General features: G+C 43.0%; 1 protein-coding gene across 5 annotated transcripts; it reads right to left on the bottom strand.

Annotated features, from left to right (window-relative positions):
* Positions 1–914: 914 nt before the first annotated feature.
* RAP2C (RAP2C, member of RAS oncogene family) lies at positions 915–15159 on the bottom strand. 5 transcript variants are annotated; one of them, XM_059386045.1, is made up of 5 exons: positions 14931–15159; positions 14452–14541; positions 12553–13329; positions 9792–10104; positions 915–1846 (listed from the first exon to the last, which is right to left on the bottom strand). In XM_059386045.1, the coding sequence occupies exons 3-4, from the start codon at positions 12823–12825 to the stop codon at positions 9826–9828; spliced, it is 552 nt and encodes a 183-aa protein (XP_059242028.1). In that variant the 5' UTR covers positions 12826–13329; positions 14452–14541; positions 14931–15159; the 3' UTR covers positions 915–1846; positions 9792–9825. The 5 variants fall into 5 exon arrangements, with proteins under 5 accessions (XP_059242028.1, XP_059242027.1, XP_059242029.1 ...); XM_059386044.1 differs by lacking the exon at positions 14452–14541; XM_059386046.1 differs by lacking the exons at positions 14452–14541; positions 14931–15159 and adding an exon at positions 13457–13642.
* Between the last annotated feature and the right edge of the window lie 625 nt (positions 15160–15784).

Below are 15784 nucleotides of genomic sequence, written 5' to 3'. Positions count from 1 at the left end.
GGTATTAAAGTGCAAACTTAAATTAGGTATTCATTTCAAGTGGTCTGTAAATAAGGAACAATGTTTCAACTGCCTCCACCCTTACGATCTCACTATAAAATCCAAAATCTCAGATCAAGGGTTCACCTTGAGGGAATCTGATCAGGAATCAAATGCAACACAATTTTAAAAAAGGAAATCAAAGTTTAATCAATCTCTACATAATAATTAATGGTCATGCTGACCAATAAATCACATGAATGTAGATATCACTTTATTTGAACATCACACACAATATAAATTTAAATTGCCACACCCTTCCATAAACCATCACTGCATATATTAGAGCTTTCCTTGACAAAGTTTTTGAGCTATTATTATAGATCAAAAGTATAGTTTTGGTTTTTTGTTTTGTTTTATTTAGAAGCATGTTCAAATGACTAAAGCTGGGCTCCTGAAATCGAGAACTTTGGTGCAGTAGGTGAGCTGCAGTTACTAACTTCTGCAAATTAAAAGCACGCAAATAAACCAAATAAAAACCCAACGAGAAAATACTGTCAAACTTACAAAATTTTAAAGTTGTTGCTAGAAAAAGCGCTTGTTGTCAAGATGTTAAAACTGAACCCAAAGATTACAAGTTTCCTTTCTGTTTCTATACCTGTGTTATTGTTAAAATGTTCAAGTATTCAGACAAAATGTGCTGATTAGGTAAACAACATGGAAGGCAATGGCTATTAGAAGCACATTTGGAAAAAAAAAAATCCAAAAAACAAACAAACAAAAAAGCCCAGAGACTTGGCGCTATCCTCTCCTGTTACACAGATTTTTGTCTCTACTACGAACATGCTTCTTGAGAAATAACTAAAAAGCAATTGTGATAGTGCAAGAAAACTTTAACAAATATTGCTTTAAACTATTATCCAGAAAGACAAATATTAAGAACTAGAAAGCGTATATGATTTTATTTGAATTCAATTTTACATGTGCAGAAGTCTACTAGATGTCAATTACAAGCCTGACAGGCAAAGCTGAGCGATCTCTGTTTAGGTATACAATTAATTTACCATGGATACAATATCCCTTTTCAAAGGCATTGCTAAGTAGGTCATAACTAAATTTAGAACTTCACAGAAAGGAAAATGTTACTGCTGCAATTCGATGCTGTAAATGAGATTAACACATGTGAAAACCTAATGGAATCAAATGCTTAACTCTTCAGCTAAATGCTCTACCGTCAATTTCAAATATCATTTGGAACTTTCAGAACATGTTAATTACAGAAACACATCACACACTGCACTTGAAGAAAAGGGATATTCCATCCATCAGGGTAAAAACGTGATCTTTAGTTTCTTTTTACAACACTGCCACACGTAAACAAAGTCTCAAAGTATTAACCAACCATTTAAAGGAGAAAGATTTTACAAATAGAATGAAGCACTGGTGCGAGGTAATATACAGAAGTAACCATTTGTTTAAGGCTCAATTTTTTTTCTCCATTATAACTTTCTTTTAAAAGGCATTGAGTAGGTAATACTGAGTTTGAGTATTTAATAAATACAAGTTGAGAAACTGATTAAAGAAATCAATTAAAATATTAAAAATTAATTCTTGCATATTAGCCATCAATAAGAACTTAGAAAGCTACAAAAGGACTGATTGATAAAGAACAGATTTTAAACATATGGTAAACGTGCTAAGCATTCCCGTTTAAGGTCAATGGATCTTGAAGGCCAAGGACCTTATGCACTGAATTAGATGTATGGCAACATGCTGTAATAGAGACAGGTTTACCAAGGCTCAGTTCTGCAACCCAGGTTGTAAGTTCTCCAAAGCAGCATCTGTGCAAATTTCCTCTGAGTTTTATCTGCAATTAAGATGAAAATATCATAAAAATATAGAAACAGATTACAGGTTCAAATGAGAATAATGACAACAGATCAATATATACGCAGAACTGGCACCAGCTGAACTATGTTAAGACGTAATTTTGCTGTGTTCCCCATGAGTTTAAATTAAAAAAATAATTTTATGTGGTCAAAAAGAGTCACTGAAAATTAGAAACACTAGTGATGCACTGAATATAAAAATACTGTGTGTATCTAGCTATGCTGGTTTATTTTTAAATATATTATTATACTTCATACTTGTTTTATACTTTATACAATACTAAACATGTTCTTACCAGTTTACAAGATTGTACAGTACCAAAGTGGCAGATATTAACTTCTTCTTTGAATCTGATTTCTTCATACTTTTAATGGGAAATGGCATTAGAATAAAATACATTTTCATTATGAGCAAACTGGACGGTATGCAAAACTTTTTCAAAATGTTAGGTTTGGGGGAAAACTTAAAATAAGAAAATGTAATGCAATCAGGGCCTACCTACTGAGCACCTACTACATACCCCGACTTGGGTTAGATGCTAGGTGACAGCGGTAGTTCCCGGTCCCCATTCTGGTCTGCCCTGTTTTGGACATCCTCCCAACCACAGGGACCTCTCCTCTGATCCTGGGTTTCTCAGTCTCCACTCTCACAGTTGACACACTTTTCCCCTTCTAATTAATACCACGGCGGCAGTGGGGGAACCTATCATTCAGACACGACGTCCTTTAACTGTGCTGGATCACTGTGTAGCTTCTAGGGGAGTGGAATTACGTTTGTTTTTTACCGTAAAAGATAAAAGTTGTTAAATGAAGCCAGAAACAAAGAGTAGAACAGCAACTATGAAAGAATGCCAAGCAAAACCAATTTAAGATCATCTAGAGGCTCTACCAATATTTCTACATGCATAATTTTAATTTCATTTGACAGCTACACTTCTATTAGTGTCCAACCCTGAGAGAAGTCTTTATTAGCAGCTATAACATAAAAATGATTACTTTTTAAGAATGTCTCTCTGCTCATTATTGAAATTCTGCCACCTAAACACATTAGAAAAAATAGAAGAATTTGCCTTAGAAATTATTATGAAACAGTTTTTTCCAATTAAAATTAAAACTTTTTTGCACCAAAATTAACTAGGATGCTGGTTATGTAAGCTTGAGCAAGTCCAGTTTCCTCATCATTAAAATAAAGATAAAAATTCTTTCTTCAAGGATTGTGGTAAATATCACATAATCTGTGAAAGTACCTTAGAAAGTATGCAAATGTCAGCGGTTTTTTTTTCCATTTCTCAACTAGGATATAAATTCTAGAAGACTAGAATTATGTCTCTGATATCCAGACTGAGGGCCTTTATTTTTTAAGCCTTATTTGAATTTTTATACCTAAGAAAACAGTGTTTCTTTCTTTTTTTTTTTTTTAAGATTATTTATTCATTTATTTGACGGAGAGACACAACGAGAGAGGAACACAAGCAGGGGGACCTGCAGAGGAAGAAGCAGGCTCCCTGCTGAGCAGAGAGCATGGCTCTGTCCCAGACCCTGGGATCATGATCTGAGCCGAAGGCAGAGGCTTAAGGACTGAGCCACCCAGGCGCCCCAACAGTATTTCAGTCTATATGCAATTCGGTGTGAAGACTTTTCAGTAATTCAGATTAGACTTTTCTCAATTGATCTGAATTAATAAGTTTGCTGTAAATTTTCATCCACATTAAAAAAATAAATTATAAAGAATTTGGGATTTTCAAATATGCTTCTGTCTCTTAAACAGTGAAGACTTGTAACATACGGTGTTTTAGTAATTCCGGCATTCTCTGAAATCAAATTGAGGAAGTAGTAATTATTTGTTTCTAGCCAAAATAAACACTAAGAATACAAGCCAGCTTATCAACCATAATCTACATTACATAAAAGGTGATAGATGCATTATTTCCCACTCTCTAAAATCTGCTTTAACATATGGTCCATCCACACTCCACAGGACAACACTCCAGTGAAATCAAGAGACAGATAAATCCTGGGTCAGACTCAACGACATTAATAGGAGGCATATCGTTGAACAAAGTATTAATACCACGTCTCTTTCAGAAGAGTAATAAATTGTGACTCTCTGCACTTACAAATCCTGAAGCAAAAGTTTGCATTAAGCAAAAAGGACAGTCTCTCTCAAGATGAGTTATTTCACAGAATGCAAAATATAAATGTTATTGCTGCACACTCTGACAGCAACATTTTCAGTATACTAACAACTCTCGTTCATTTAAAAAACATTCCAGAAGCTTTAAAGGCAGCTGGTCAAACTCATACTTTTTAACTCCCAGGATAGCATATCCAGACAGATTGCAAAAGTATAACTTGCTGTCTGTAAGACAGAATCCAAGTGATCCTTGCCCTCGACAATCAAGTGTCCAGTAAGACACCCAACAAATCCCAACTCTGGAAGCTTCTCCTCCAACTCTTGCTTAACTGGTCTCACTCTTTAACTTTTTTCCCAATTAGATTTTGTTAAGGAAGAGCGTGTGCGCGGGCGTGCGCGCACACACACACACACACACACACACACACACACATACACACTGAACAGTCCAAACCTTCTGCTCAGGAAATGATGAAATAGAGTCTCCCAAGCGGGGTAAGTTGGTACCCGAGAGTACCAAACACATAACTGAAAGAACAAAGATCATTATTTCTGGCAGCATGAAGAAAAGGGAGATCCTTGATTCCAGACCAGCACATCATTTCACGTGGCAGCAGAATGCCCGGGATGTGAACAAAGGCTCCTGAGAGACTGAGCAGTTTATGAATATCTTTTTAGCTTAGCTGCATTCGCCATTTCTACGAACAACACTATTTACTAGCATTCTTTTTAGCAAACATAAATGTGCAAACATAATCAATTTTCATTTTTTTCCAGTTGTAGACATATGATATTCTGGAGATTTAACCAAAGGAATTTTTTAAAAAACGAATTTCCCTTCCCATTTTTTTTTTTACTTGGCATTTTCATATCCAAGTTAAATACTCAAACTAGGGCACTGAGCCTTGGAATGAAAGGAGTTTACGGTAAACCGGGGGTAGAAAGGAAGGGATAAACTGTTTTTCTTCTGTCCTACACCTAAAATCTCCATAAATTTAAATTAATTCAATTCTGAGATCTCCGGTAGTAGGACCGTGTCCACTGCGAAGCAGGGTATGAGCCCAGTGACTGGATTCCAGCTGCCAGGTTCAGATCAGACCAGGTAGGGGACTGCTCTCGTCCACTCTAAGTTGCTTTTTTCTGAATCCCATGTTCCTAAAACTGTGGCGAATCAAAAGAATTTGGGAGTATGTTTTTTTGGTAGGGTAAGTTTTTCCAACAGCTGACAGGACTTAAGTTTTTCTTAGTGATATTATCTTCTGGATTTTCGAATTCCACTGAGAAGTAATCCCACGAGGAGAATCTTTCCTGGAGTATGGCTAGAATATTTCCTCGGTGGCAACTCTCCAACTCTATGATGCAATTTTTGTTAATTCTACTGATGGTTCATTCTAAGCCAGAGAGGTAATGGAGTAAAACTGAACGGCTCATATGCATTTCATTCTGCAATAAAAGCCTAATCTTAAGGTTAAAAGGAAGCAATTAAAGAGGGAACAGATATACAAGGAGTCATTCTAATCACAGACACCTCCACACCCAGAGCGGGTCTACCTAGGCACCTATTCACTCTGAACAGTCCCAGACCATGAACCTGTAGGCAGGGAAGTGGGGGATGGTGTCAGTAAAGGTCTGGGACAATTGGGGGGGGGTTGCAGAAAGGACCCTCTTATGCCCCAGGTGCACTACAGATCTTTCTGGTACTTAGTGCTCCGAAAGCATGTCCCCTGCTCCACCCAGGGCCACCATGCCTCGGGCTGGAGTTTGGCTCACCATGGGAACTGGATGACAAACAAGCCTTTAAAATAAGCTATTTTCCCTACTCAAGGTGATATGCAAAATAGGGCAGGGGGGAAAAAAAAAGTATCTACACTTTAACTCCTGCAACGGAATTCCAGCCCGGTATTTCACCCATAGGATTCATATTTAATTTGGATATGAAAATGCCAGCATTTTAAAGTACACGATGTGATTTAATTTTCATGATTGTCCCTTTTTCGTTTGCTAAATCCTTAGCCCGTTGTATCTAATTAAAAGCTGGGGGACAAAAGACTAGGAACAATTCGGATTCCACGTATTTATTTTAAAAAAAACCCTGAACATGCTAATCAATTCCGCAGTGTTTAGAAAGGGTAAGGCCAGCGAGACTAAAATGACATTCACAGATGATTCAGCCTCTCAGGAGCCTTTGTTAACATCCCGGGCATTCTGCTGCCACGTGAAATGATGTGCTGGTCTGGAATCAAGGATCTCGCTTTTTCTTCAGGCTGACATACATAATGAACTGAAGCTGACATAAATAATGATCTTTGTTCTTTCAGTTTGATTGCTGGTGTTTGGTACTCTTATGCACCATTTACTCTCGTTGGGAGAAGCCGTTCCGTACTGCACGGAGAAAAATAGGATCAAATCTTTCAGGAGCCCTTCAAACCATAGTAAGAACACCTTTTTTATTCTGGTTTTCTTTTCTTTTCTTTTCTTTTTTTTTTTTAAATAACTTTCATCAATACTGGAGTGAGATACAGAAATCCTTGGGAAATAATCTCTTAAAAGAATTTTATTTGCCAAAAGGGTATTTACCAAACTGTCACACTTGAAGGATGACTTTACTGCACTTCCCAACTGCCTTTCAGGGCTCCAACAGACTACTCCTAATTCAGGGATATTATTTTGCTCCTTTTTGGCGCTCTCTCCGTTTGGAAATCACCTCTACCCCTTCCCCATCCCCTTCACATCCTACCCATTCTTCTAAGACGGGACTCAAAGGGACTCAAATGCTACCGTTCCCCCATTCCTTGAAGTCAGTGGTTCTTAGTGACCCCTAGGAGCCATCAGGCAATGTCTGGAGATATCCTTGTTTGTCACAACTAGGGGTCGGGGAGACTGCTGCTGGCATCTACCTAGTAAAAGGAGGGACCAGGGATGCTGGTCGGCACCCTCCAATGCACAGGGCAGTCCCAGCAACAAAGAGCCCAGAGTCCTGACAAGTGGGCTCTAACTGGACGTGCGCTCTCCGCTCCCTGAGTGCCCGCAGCACTGGGATTCGCTTCTTTTCAAGTATTATGAGATGCCTAACAAAACACCCATCATTCTCCACGACAGTACACCCAAAGAGCCAATTGTCAATTATTTACACCAACATACAGAGGAGCTATGATGTAGTTAGTGAAAGCAGACCAGTCTGCAGCCCCGACCCGGGTTTCCAGTATACTGTTGCTGCGCAGGAAGGCAGGCTTTCTAGGCCCTCGGCGGCAGGTTCCCCGGGTCAGTAAGGAAAGCCGTCACGAGGACAGCACGTAAAGAATCTGGGCTTCGGAACTCACACTAAGACTACAGCCAGTCAGAGGGTGAAAGGGGAGGAAACCATCCTGGGAGCCACGCAGATAAACAGGTGTTGGGCAAGAGACCGGTGACCCACATTGAAGGGTGCTAAGAAATAAATGTGAGCAATTATCAGAAGCAATTCTTAGAACATGAAAATGTCCCCTTTCAATGAAGAGCAACTGCCTTACAACAGTCCCAACAGTTCTGACTTATTTGAATCTTATCATTTCTCACTTCTAAGTATTAAGGACAAGCATGGCTGAAATCACATTGTCAAAGTTTGATCTTCACTTTGGATCTGGGACTGACAGACTTCGGAGCTCTGTGGCTCAAGCTGCGGGATTCAGAATTCATCACCTATTTTTGTGGATAAATAGTAAGCCAGCATGAGCACGAGCTTTTCCAGGCATCAGGTTATAGATTCCCATACACATCAATTCCAGCTTATGTGAGGTCAGAAAAGAACAAGCATAGTGTGCTTTGTTCTAAAAGATCTCGGTCAGGAAATTTCCTTCAATACTTTCAGACATTCAGCTGCTTATTTTATTTCAGTGCTCACACCTCCAATGTGTATTCTGCTTACAACAATGAAAACCAGACAAAAAACTACACAGGTGACTTGATCTATTATGATTATAAAGAAATGACCAATTATTAAATTTAAATAATTAAAACATAAACATAGTTGGCTTGAGATATAAAGCAATTCGATTTAATCATCCCCGCAGGTAACCAAATGGATTAAAAGTCATTTAGATCCCACAAGCTGCAAAATGAAACAAATGTAGCGAGAACTCAGATTTCAAAATCACTTTAGGAACTACCCATTTGCCAATCTGAATTTTATTTCGTTTACTTCCTGTGGCTGTCTACGTTAATGCCGGAGAGAAAACTGGGAACATTCTGCGGGAGCTGGTTAATTTTTTTTTTTTTTATAAAGATGTCAACACTAAAACATGTACATTTATGTCACTTCCCCAGTTAAAGGTGTCGGACAGAGTAAGAGAGCATAATGGTAAAGATGCAAAGATCACACAGATTTGTTCCAACTTGAAGCTGGCTTCCCAGTGGGGAGAGATTTAGGGAAACACGAACACGGGGCTGGAGCACCTGCAGACGCCTGTTCCTGCTTCAAACAACTACACTGGCAGCGTGACGCTATCAGCCCAACACAAGCTGGAGCGCGGTCTCGACAGTGATGCCGGAGCAGGTGTAGCCAGGTGTTAGAACGTAAGTGTGCTCTCGTCATATTCGGACGCGCTAAAAAGGAGATGTGTGAAAGCATTTTGAATAAAGCACTGTTGTCATCCTTCATTTTCAAAGGTGACAGACACTCCCTGACGGAAGATCTTGTCTGTAAAGATAAACTGGGGACTGTTATTCTTTTCTCCAGGGAGCACATCTAAAGCCAGACCTTTGATTAGGAACCGTCTCTGCAATCGGAAATGCCTGTTGCCATTTCCAACACTGCCTCGTGGACTTGAGGTCAGTCTTGGCTCCCAACAATCAATTCCGTTCCTGAGACTGTCAGACTAGTCCGCCGTTTGCTGGGGGTTTGCAGTCGTCCAGGACACTGGGTGTTTTATCTTGTTATGTAAGGGTTACTGTCTAAGTGAGATGAAACTATCTGCCCAATCATAAACTAGATTAAAAGACCACGATGCGAATAAAAGAATCCCACTTAAAATGCTCAGTCAGTCTTACACAACTTTGCTTTTTAAAAAACTCAATCATTTGAGAAAACTCTTATGAAGTTATCATTCAACTCAACGCAAGGCGTGAAGGTTTTGTTTTTGTGCTTATTAACTCCATTATTTACTAAAGGGAAGAGAAATGTTGCCTGGGACTGGGTGTGTCTCTTCTAACCCATCACAGAGGATTTTGCCAGATTTTCATTTGGACCATATGGTCATAATGAAGTCAAGGTACGCTGTGGCACTATAATTTGTTATTATCAGAGGTCACTGAAGTCCCTGAAGTGCAAGGTACAGATGAGCTTGATTAAATAATCATCCTGTTCAATCAAGCACTTGGATGATTAGTAAACTGATGACTTCAATTACAGCAGCTCTCTAGCCCGGGCAGAAAAGTGTGGAAAACACAAAACCCGTCATCTTCTGAAATTATTGCTGGATGTGAAATCACCGGAACAGGGAAGAGGAGTATCATCCTCTAACTCACCCCACCCCGAAGGAATGTTCCCGATGAAGCAGAGAGAACACTGATTCACCTTTACAAAGATAAATCTTAGTGACAGGAATATAGGCAATCCCTTACCTTCATTTTGCTTATCTTTTTTTATTTTCTTCATTGAATGTTGACTATTTTGTGCTAAGGGAAATGTTACTTTAAAAACACACAAGGAAACTGAAGGTAGCACAACGTGTATTGGTATGAACCAGCTTTTTGTTAATACTCGATCAAAACCAAAACACACTCAGGCTCATAAGGTTCCATCAACAACTAACCTGCTCGGTATGGCCATGATTGAGGTTCTTTTTTTTACTGGACAACGCAAGTTGTACAACACTGATCTTGCTTCTCGGGCAGGGATGAATAGTTCATTTGCCTGACGATCTCAGCAAAAAGTTCATCCACCATTGATTTACTTTTTGCCGATGTTTCCATGAAAGGGCAGCCCCATTCTTGAGCCAGAGCTCTGCCTTCTGAAGACATAACCTCTCTTTCTGGTTCCAGATCCACTTTATTTCCTACTAGGATTAGTGGGACTTTTTCATATCTCTTCACTCTGACAATCTGATCTCTCATGGGCTTGATATCCTAGTCAAACAATCACAAAGAGAAAAAAAGAATTCCGTTTGCATGACCGTAACAGGAGTATTACAATATCACAAGAAGTCATCCCTCAGGGAGTACAGAAAACCGAATCCAAAATAAAACTATACACCCAAATGGACAAAATAAACATTTTCCCCACCCAAGCAGGAACTGGATCATTTCCACATATCCCACCTGCTGGGTATCTCTCAAGAAAATAAAATGCAGGCTGCCCACGAACCTCGGGACTCATACTTCTTTCCCCTGGTCTGCACCGATATAAAAAGTAAGTTCCCAATTAGGATGAATCCATTTGTACATAAGGATGTCTAGCTATCTCCTTAAACCTGCCAGCTTGTCGGCACTCCTGAAAACACCTGTTACCCTAGCACAGGCCTGCGGCATCTATGCATTCCTAGTCCTTTAGCAAGTGTGCCTGTGAGAAAGAGTTTCAGGTGGGACCGAAAACACCGTGTCATGCCTCGAAGACCAGTTCAAAACAGACTTATACACTTAGATGTTTCATTTTAAATTTAATGGCAGGCCTTCATCCCAGTGAAATGGAACACCTTAAAATACACTAGAAACGAATGTGACAATAAGCAGCTCCTAGGAAGGACAAATGGCACTGAGGAGCAGTCGGTGGGAAGACAGTCACACTTCCCTTTGCCTGGTTAGGTTTTACAACTCCAATTTTGTCCCAAGTGTCTTATTTTTTCTAATTACAATTAATGATAAAAGACAAGAGCCTTAGCAATTCTCAGGTGGCATCAACTTTGGGCGAGGGGAGGAAGTGTTGCTTTAAGGCAATCACACAGATTTAATACCAAGTTTCCGATTTTTAAACGGCTCAAAACTTAAAAGGTTTGAGTTAAATATCAAACGTGTTTAATTTGAAGAGTTGACAGTGAATGGAACATTCGCTTGCAGGATGAAGGAAAAACAGAGGACCGAAAATTTGTGAAACCATGATTATTTGGTGTTTGCACCGATTCCGTTTGATCATGTATCAATTCGGTCTTCTAGGTTAAGCTCTTTTTCCCTGTGTCCTTTTTCCCTGTTGTCCTACGGAAACACAAGTTCAAATGAGAAACCGAATTCATGACAACTGGGCTTGAAAGAGTTTAAAAGTCTCCGTTGAAATAATGGCAGTTTTCCACTCCCTATTTATGCCTGTAACAGAAGCAGATATAATGGAAATCATATGAAAAACCCTTCAACAGATTTTCAGCCTCAAGAGAGTCAGCTAATAGAATAACAAATCTCTGGGGGATCCTTTAGAAAGAAAATGCCTGTCAAATAGCACCTTTGGTACTTTCTGGGGAAAAATGCTTTTATGATACTATTATTGTTTTGGAATTCAAGCCCACATAAAACGTACTTTAATTTGGTCACTATACTTATGATATCTTTAAGAGGAAAAAAAAAATCCTGAAGTTGCTATACGTGGTTACTGGAAAACTTCACTGGAGTACTGTAATTTAAATACTAAGAAAAGCGGAATTCGCACATTGTATTCGCTAAAGCACTTATGTCTCTTAAGCAAGCAACATTAAGTGCATATCTTTAAATGCAGAAAAAACTATCCATTTCCTAAATCAATGGAGGTCAATAGAATGGGTCAATATGAGGTTATTTATTTTGGAGGAATAAATAGCAACATTTACTGCATCTCTTAAAATAATGTTAAACCTTCAGTCGGTCTCCCACTGAAGGACAGGACAGATTTTCGGAAGAAACTGGACCACCGCCAGCTCGGCCACCCAGCCAGGGTTAGAAATTTGCACTTGTCTGGTGTTCCCAGATCCACCGATTTTGCATAAATACAGTTGGTGTTATCGAAAACAACTTGGATCAGCTGCAGAAGTTATTACTGCTGGTTATTAATTCTGGGCACTCGTCTTTTTAATCAGTAACTTTCTTCCACACACCCCCCAAGTAAGTAAAATGCCTAGAAGGCAGGTCCTGGGTTCTTGTAACACTAAGATTTATGAATCTGGTTGGGAAACTTGGGTGAGAGAACACAGAGGAAGAGGTAGGGATACAGAGGAGTCACAGATAATCGGCTCCAAATACTTTTCTCTGCAAAGTGCTCTATTTACCTGAGATTAGCTCTTAGATGTTGTTCGGCAAGTACATTCATCAATACTTGTTGAACTGAACAAGCAACTTCAGAAGGTTCCCTTCCAGGCTAAATATACACAGATCATTTCATCCTCACTTTTTTCTGACTCAAAAATAACTTGAAAATATTTGTTGACGCTTGTTACTGCAGACTCTCTCTATAGAAACAACCCGATACTTTTCCGTGCCAGAAGTAACCTCAAAAATGCGCCATGTCTAACTTTCAGAAGCAAAACATAGTCATTAACGCCCGGTTCGAGCACACCAGAAGTAAATGTGGGATTACCACACCCCCTTCTAACAAATTACAAGACTCGGTTTGGTTACCTGGAAAGACTGTTGATTAACCAGGCTATAAACCAGGATGAAACCTTGGCCGTTTTTGATGTAGAGATCTCTCATGGAGGCAAACTGCTCAGTTCCTGCGGTGTCCAGAATTTCCAGCACGGAGGGGGAAGAGTCCACTTCGATCTCTTTGCGGTAGAAATCTTCAATGGTGGGGTCATATTTCTCAATGAAAGTCCCAGTGACAAACTGCACAGTAAGGGCAGATTTGCCAACCCCTCCGCTCCCTAACACCACTACCTTGTATTCCCTCATGAGTCTCACCTTCAGCAACTCCTACCAGAGGGAGGGAAAAGAACACCCCGCTAGCCGCGGCGGCTCGGGGAGGCGGAAGGTGGGCGGAAATCGGCGAACTGGGGAGGAGAGTGCGGAGAGGCCGAGGGCCCAACGGGGGAAGAAGAGGAAGTTAGAGGAGGGGGAGGGGAATGAGCCAAGTGTCGGGTGGGTGGGGATGAGGTGGTGATGCCCTTCCTATAGGAACCGAAGCCCAGGCAGGGGGCGTGGGGAGGAGGGCAAGCCCGGAGAGGCGGGGTGGGGAGACGCGCCGCGCCCCCGAGGGAAGCGGTGGGGGCCGCGAAACGGGAGCCCCCCGCGGCCAGGGGCGGCCCGGCACCCCTCCCCCGCCCTGCACACACAAAGGGGCCCAGGGACCCCGCTTCCTGCTCGCGCCGCCGGGCCGGCCCGGGCCTGTGGGCTCGGCTCCAGTCACTGCCGCCCGGGCGGGTCTCTGGGCCGCGGCTCCCGCGGGCGTCGTCCGGCCTGTGGGGAGGGTGGGGGAGCAGAGGGGGCACGTTACCCGCGGGGCCCCCGGCCGCCACCCGCTCCCCGCTCCCTTCTCCTCTCCGCCAGCTCCCGCCCGGACCCGGCTGCCTGCGCCGCCGCTTACCCCGCCGTCCGCACCCGCCCGGCCGCCCGGGAGTCTCCGTCACGCCAAGGCCATGGCCAGCGGCCGGCTCCTGCGTCTCACCGCCGCCCCAGCGCCGCTGCTCGCGGAGGGGAAAGGGGCGGGGGCCGTCCGGCGGCGGCGGCGGCGGCCACTCCGGGCGAAGCCACCTCTTTTTTTTTTTTTTTCCTCTCCCACCCCCCCCCCCCCCCAACCCCAACACACACCCGGAAGGGTTTCCCTGACACACTGGCTGAGGTGCCCCAGTTCCCCGAGACGGGCCGGGATCACTTCCGGTGGGGAAAGTCCCACCTCTCCGGGGCGAGCCGGGTGGCGCTGGGGCCGCGCCCTGCCGAGCGAGACCTCGGCGGGGGGACGGTCTCGGGTCGCGGCCGCGGCCTTGGCAGAGGGCCTCTGGGAGAGCCTCCGACTGCCTTCCTTTCCCCGGCCGCGGCCGCTGCCGCTGACAGTCCCACGCCAAACCCGCCGAAGCCCCTGGGCGTCTCGGCGGCCCGAGGACTCGCCGGCTGGTTGGCCGGGGCGGGACGGCCGCGAATCATCTGGCCTCCGGGAGAGCGCCGGACATCCCCGGGCTGCGAGGGGCCCGGAAAATAAAGCGGCCAAGAAACTTTATTTTCCTCGCTGCTATTTCCGTCACTTAATGTTGCTCTAAGGAGCGCGTGCGAACCACCCTTAGACTTCACTGTTGCTTGCTCTGATTTCGTTTGTGATGTGTCTGCCACCGCCATGCCTGACAAATAATTAAACACACACAGTACTTTTATCATTTGGCAAATCTGCTTGACTCCACCAGCAAAGGCCAAACTCACTCCTTCCTTTCTTATCGCAAGGCTCAAAAACAACAGGAGTAGAAGCAGTCTTTATCTTACAGTAACTCGGTTTTGCCCCGATTTGATTCTAACCACTCTACACAGAAGGAAAGGTAAGCAATACTCAGGAAGAGTCGATGGGAAACTGTTCAGGCCTAGGAAACTAACTGCTTGTAATCTTTCATTATCTGTACGCGGCAGCTGGCATGGCTGGCTCTTCCACGATAAAGTTTGTTTTAACGGTCATCCTTCATAGTCCTTGAAATGCAAAAAGGAAAGACCGGCGTTAAACACTAAGTTTCTATTTTTAGATAAAATAGTTACTTCTTACATATCTTTCCTTCTGCTAACTTTCGATTTGTAAACTTTGTGTCAGATCCACAGAGCCCGAGGGCCAGAAGGCTGGGTGACTTTTTAGGCATGTCACTCCCTCTTTGATTCAAGCATGCACCCAGAGACCTGAGCAACTCGGTGGCCAGTAGAGTTCAATTGGTTCCAAATTCCCTTAGTTGCAAACCCTCACAGCCAGGCTGTATAAAAAGAGATTTATTACCAAACCCCAATGAGCAGACATTAGAAAACAGGCAGATCATGGTAGCGAGAAGTCCCACCGTGTCTTTCCCCGAGCGTTCCCCAAAGTCACTTACAGTATCCAAAGGACAGTTTAGTTCAATTTCTCCTCGACTTAGGGCTGCTGCAATCCGTCCAGCGAAGTCCCCAGGTCTGCCTCCAGCTGGCCCGAGTCCCGCCTGATATCTGAGGCACTGCCCTCTGCTGGAAGAGGTTGGTCTATGAGTTACGAGTTTCCCCATAGGTCACCGCTCCTTCCACAGTGCTGTTGCCGGATTTGGAGCTCTGCGGCCCATCTCCCTGTCTAGCTGTCTCCAGACTGTCTGGTGGGATCCACAGCCCTCCACCAGCCCTGCTGGAAACAGAGTCTGGAAATTCCTCTTCTGATCCAGCAATCAGTGTTGAGCAATAAGTAGCAGGTCTCTGGTCTACTACTAAACTATCACAGACAGGAAACTCTTTTTGAGGTTGTCCCACCTGTTGGCAACTCTCGTATCTTGGATTGTGTTGGCTAAAGTGTTTTGGACAGAGATCTTTGTTTCTCCATACAGGGAAACGTGCTCCTACCCTCAGTACAAAGTCCTAATGGGTCACTCTTATCAGCTACAGAGTTGACAAATGTCACACTCCATCTGAAACTCCCTCTAAGCCTTCTTGGGAACAACGGGCTTCATTGCAGCAGCAGCAGTTAGGAAAGCAAACAATTGGAAGTAGCGTAAATGTCCTTCAGTAGACAATTCAAAAAATGATTGTGAGCGTGTGTGTGTGTGTGTGTGTGTGTGTGTGTGTGTGTGTGTGTACACTGGCAAAATGGATACTATGCAGCTATTTATTTAAAAGAGAAAAGATTTGGGGGTGCCTGGGTGGCTCAGTGGGTTAAAGCCTCTGCCTTCAGCTCAGGTCATGATCCCAGGGTTCTGGGATCAAGCCC

This window comes from Mustela nigripes, chromosome X, assembly GCF_022355385.1.
Source record: "Mustela nigripes isolate SB6536 chromosome X, MUSNIG.SB6536, whole genome shotgun sequence".
Lineage (NCBI taxonomy): Eukaryota > Metazoa > Chordata > Mammalia > Carnivora > Mustelidae > Mustela > Mustela nigripes.
The sequence above is the reverse complement of the archived record's forward strand: the minus strand, read 5'-3'. Positions and strand labels throughout refer to the sequence as shown.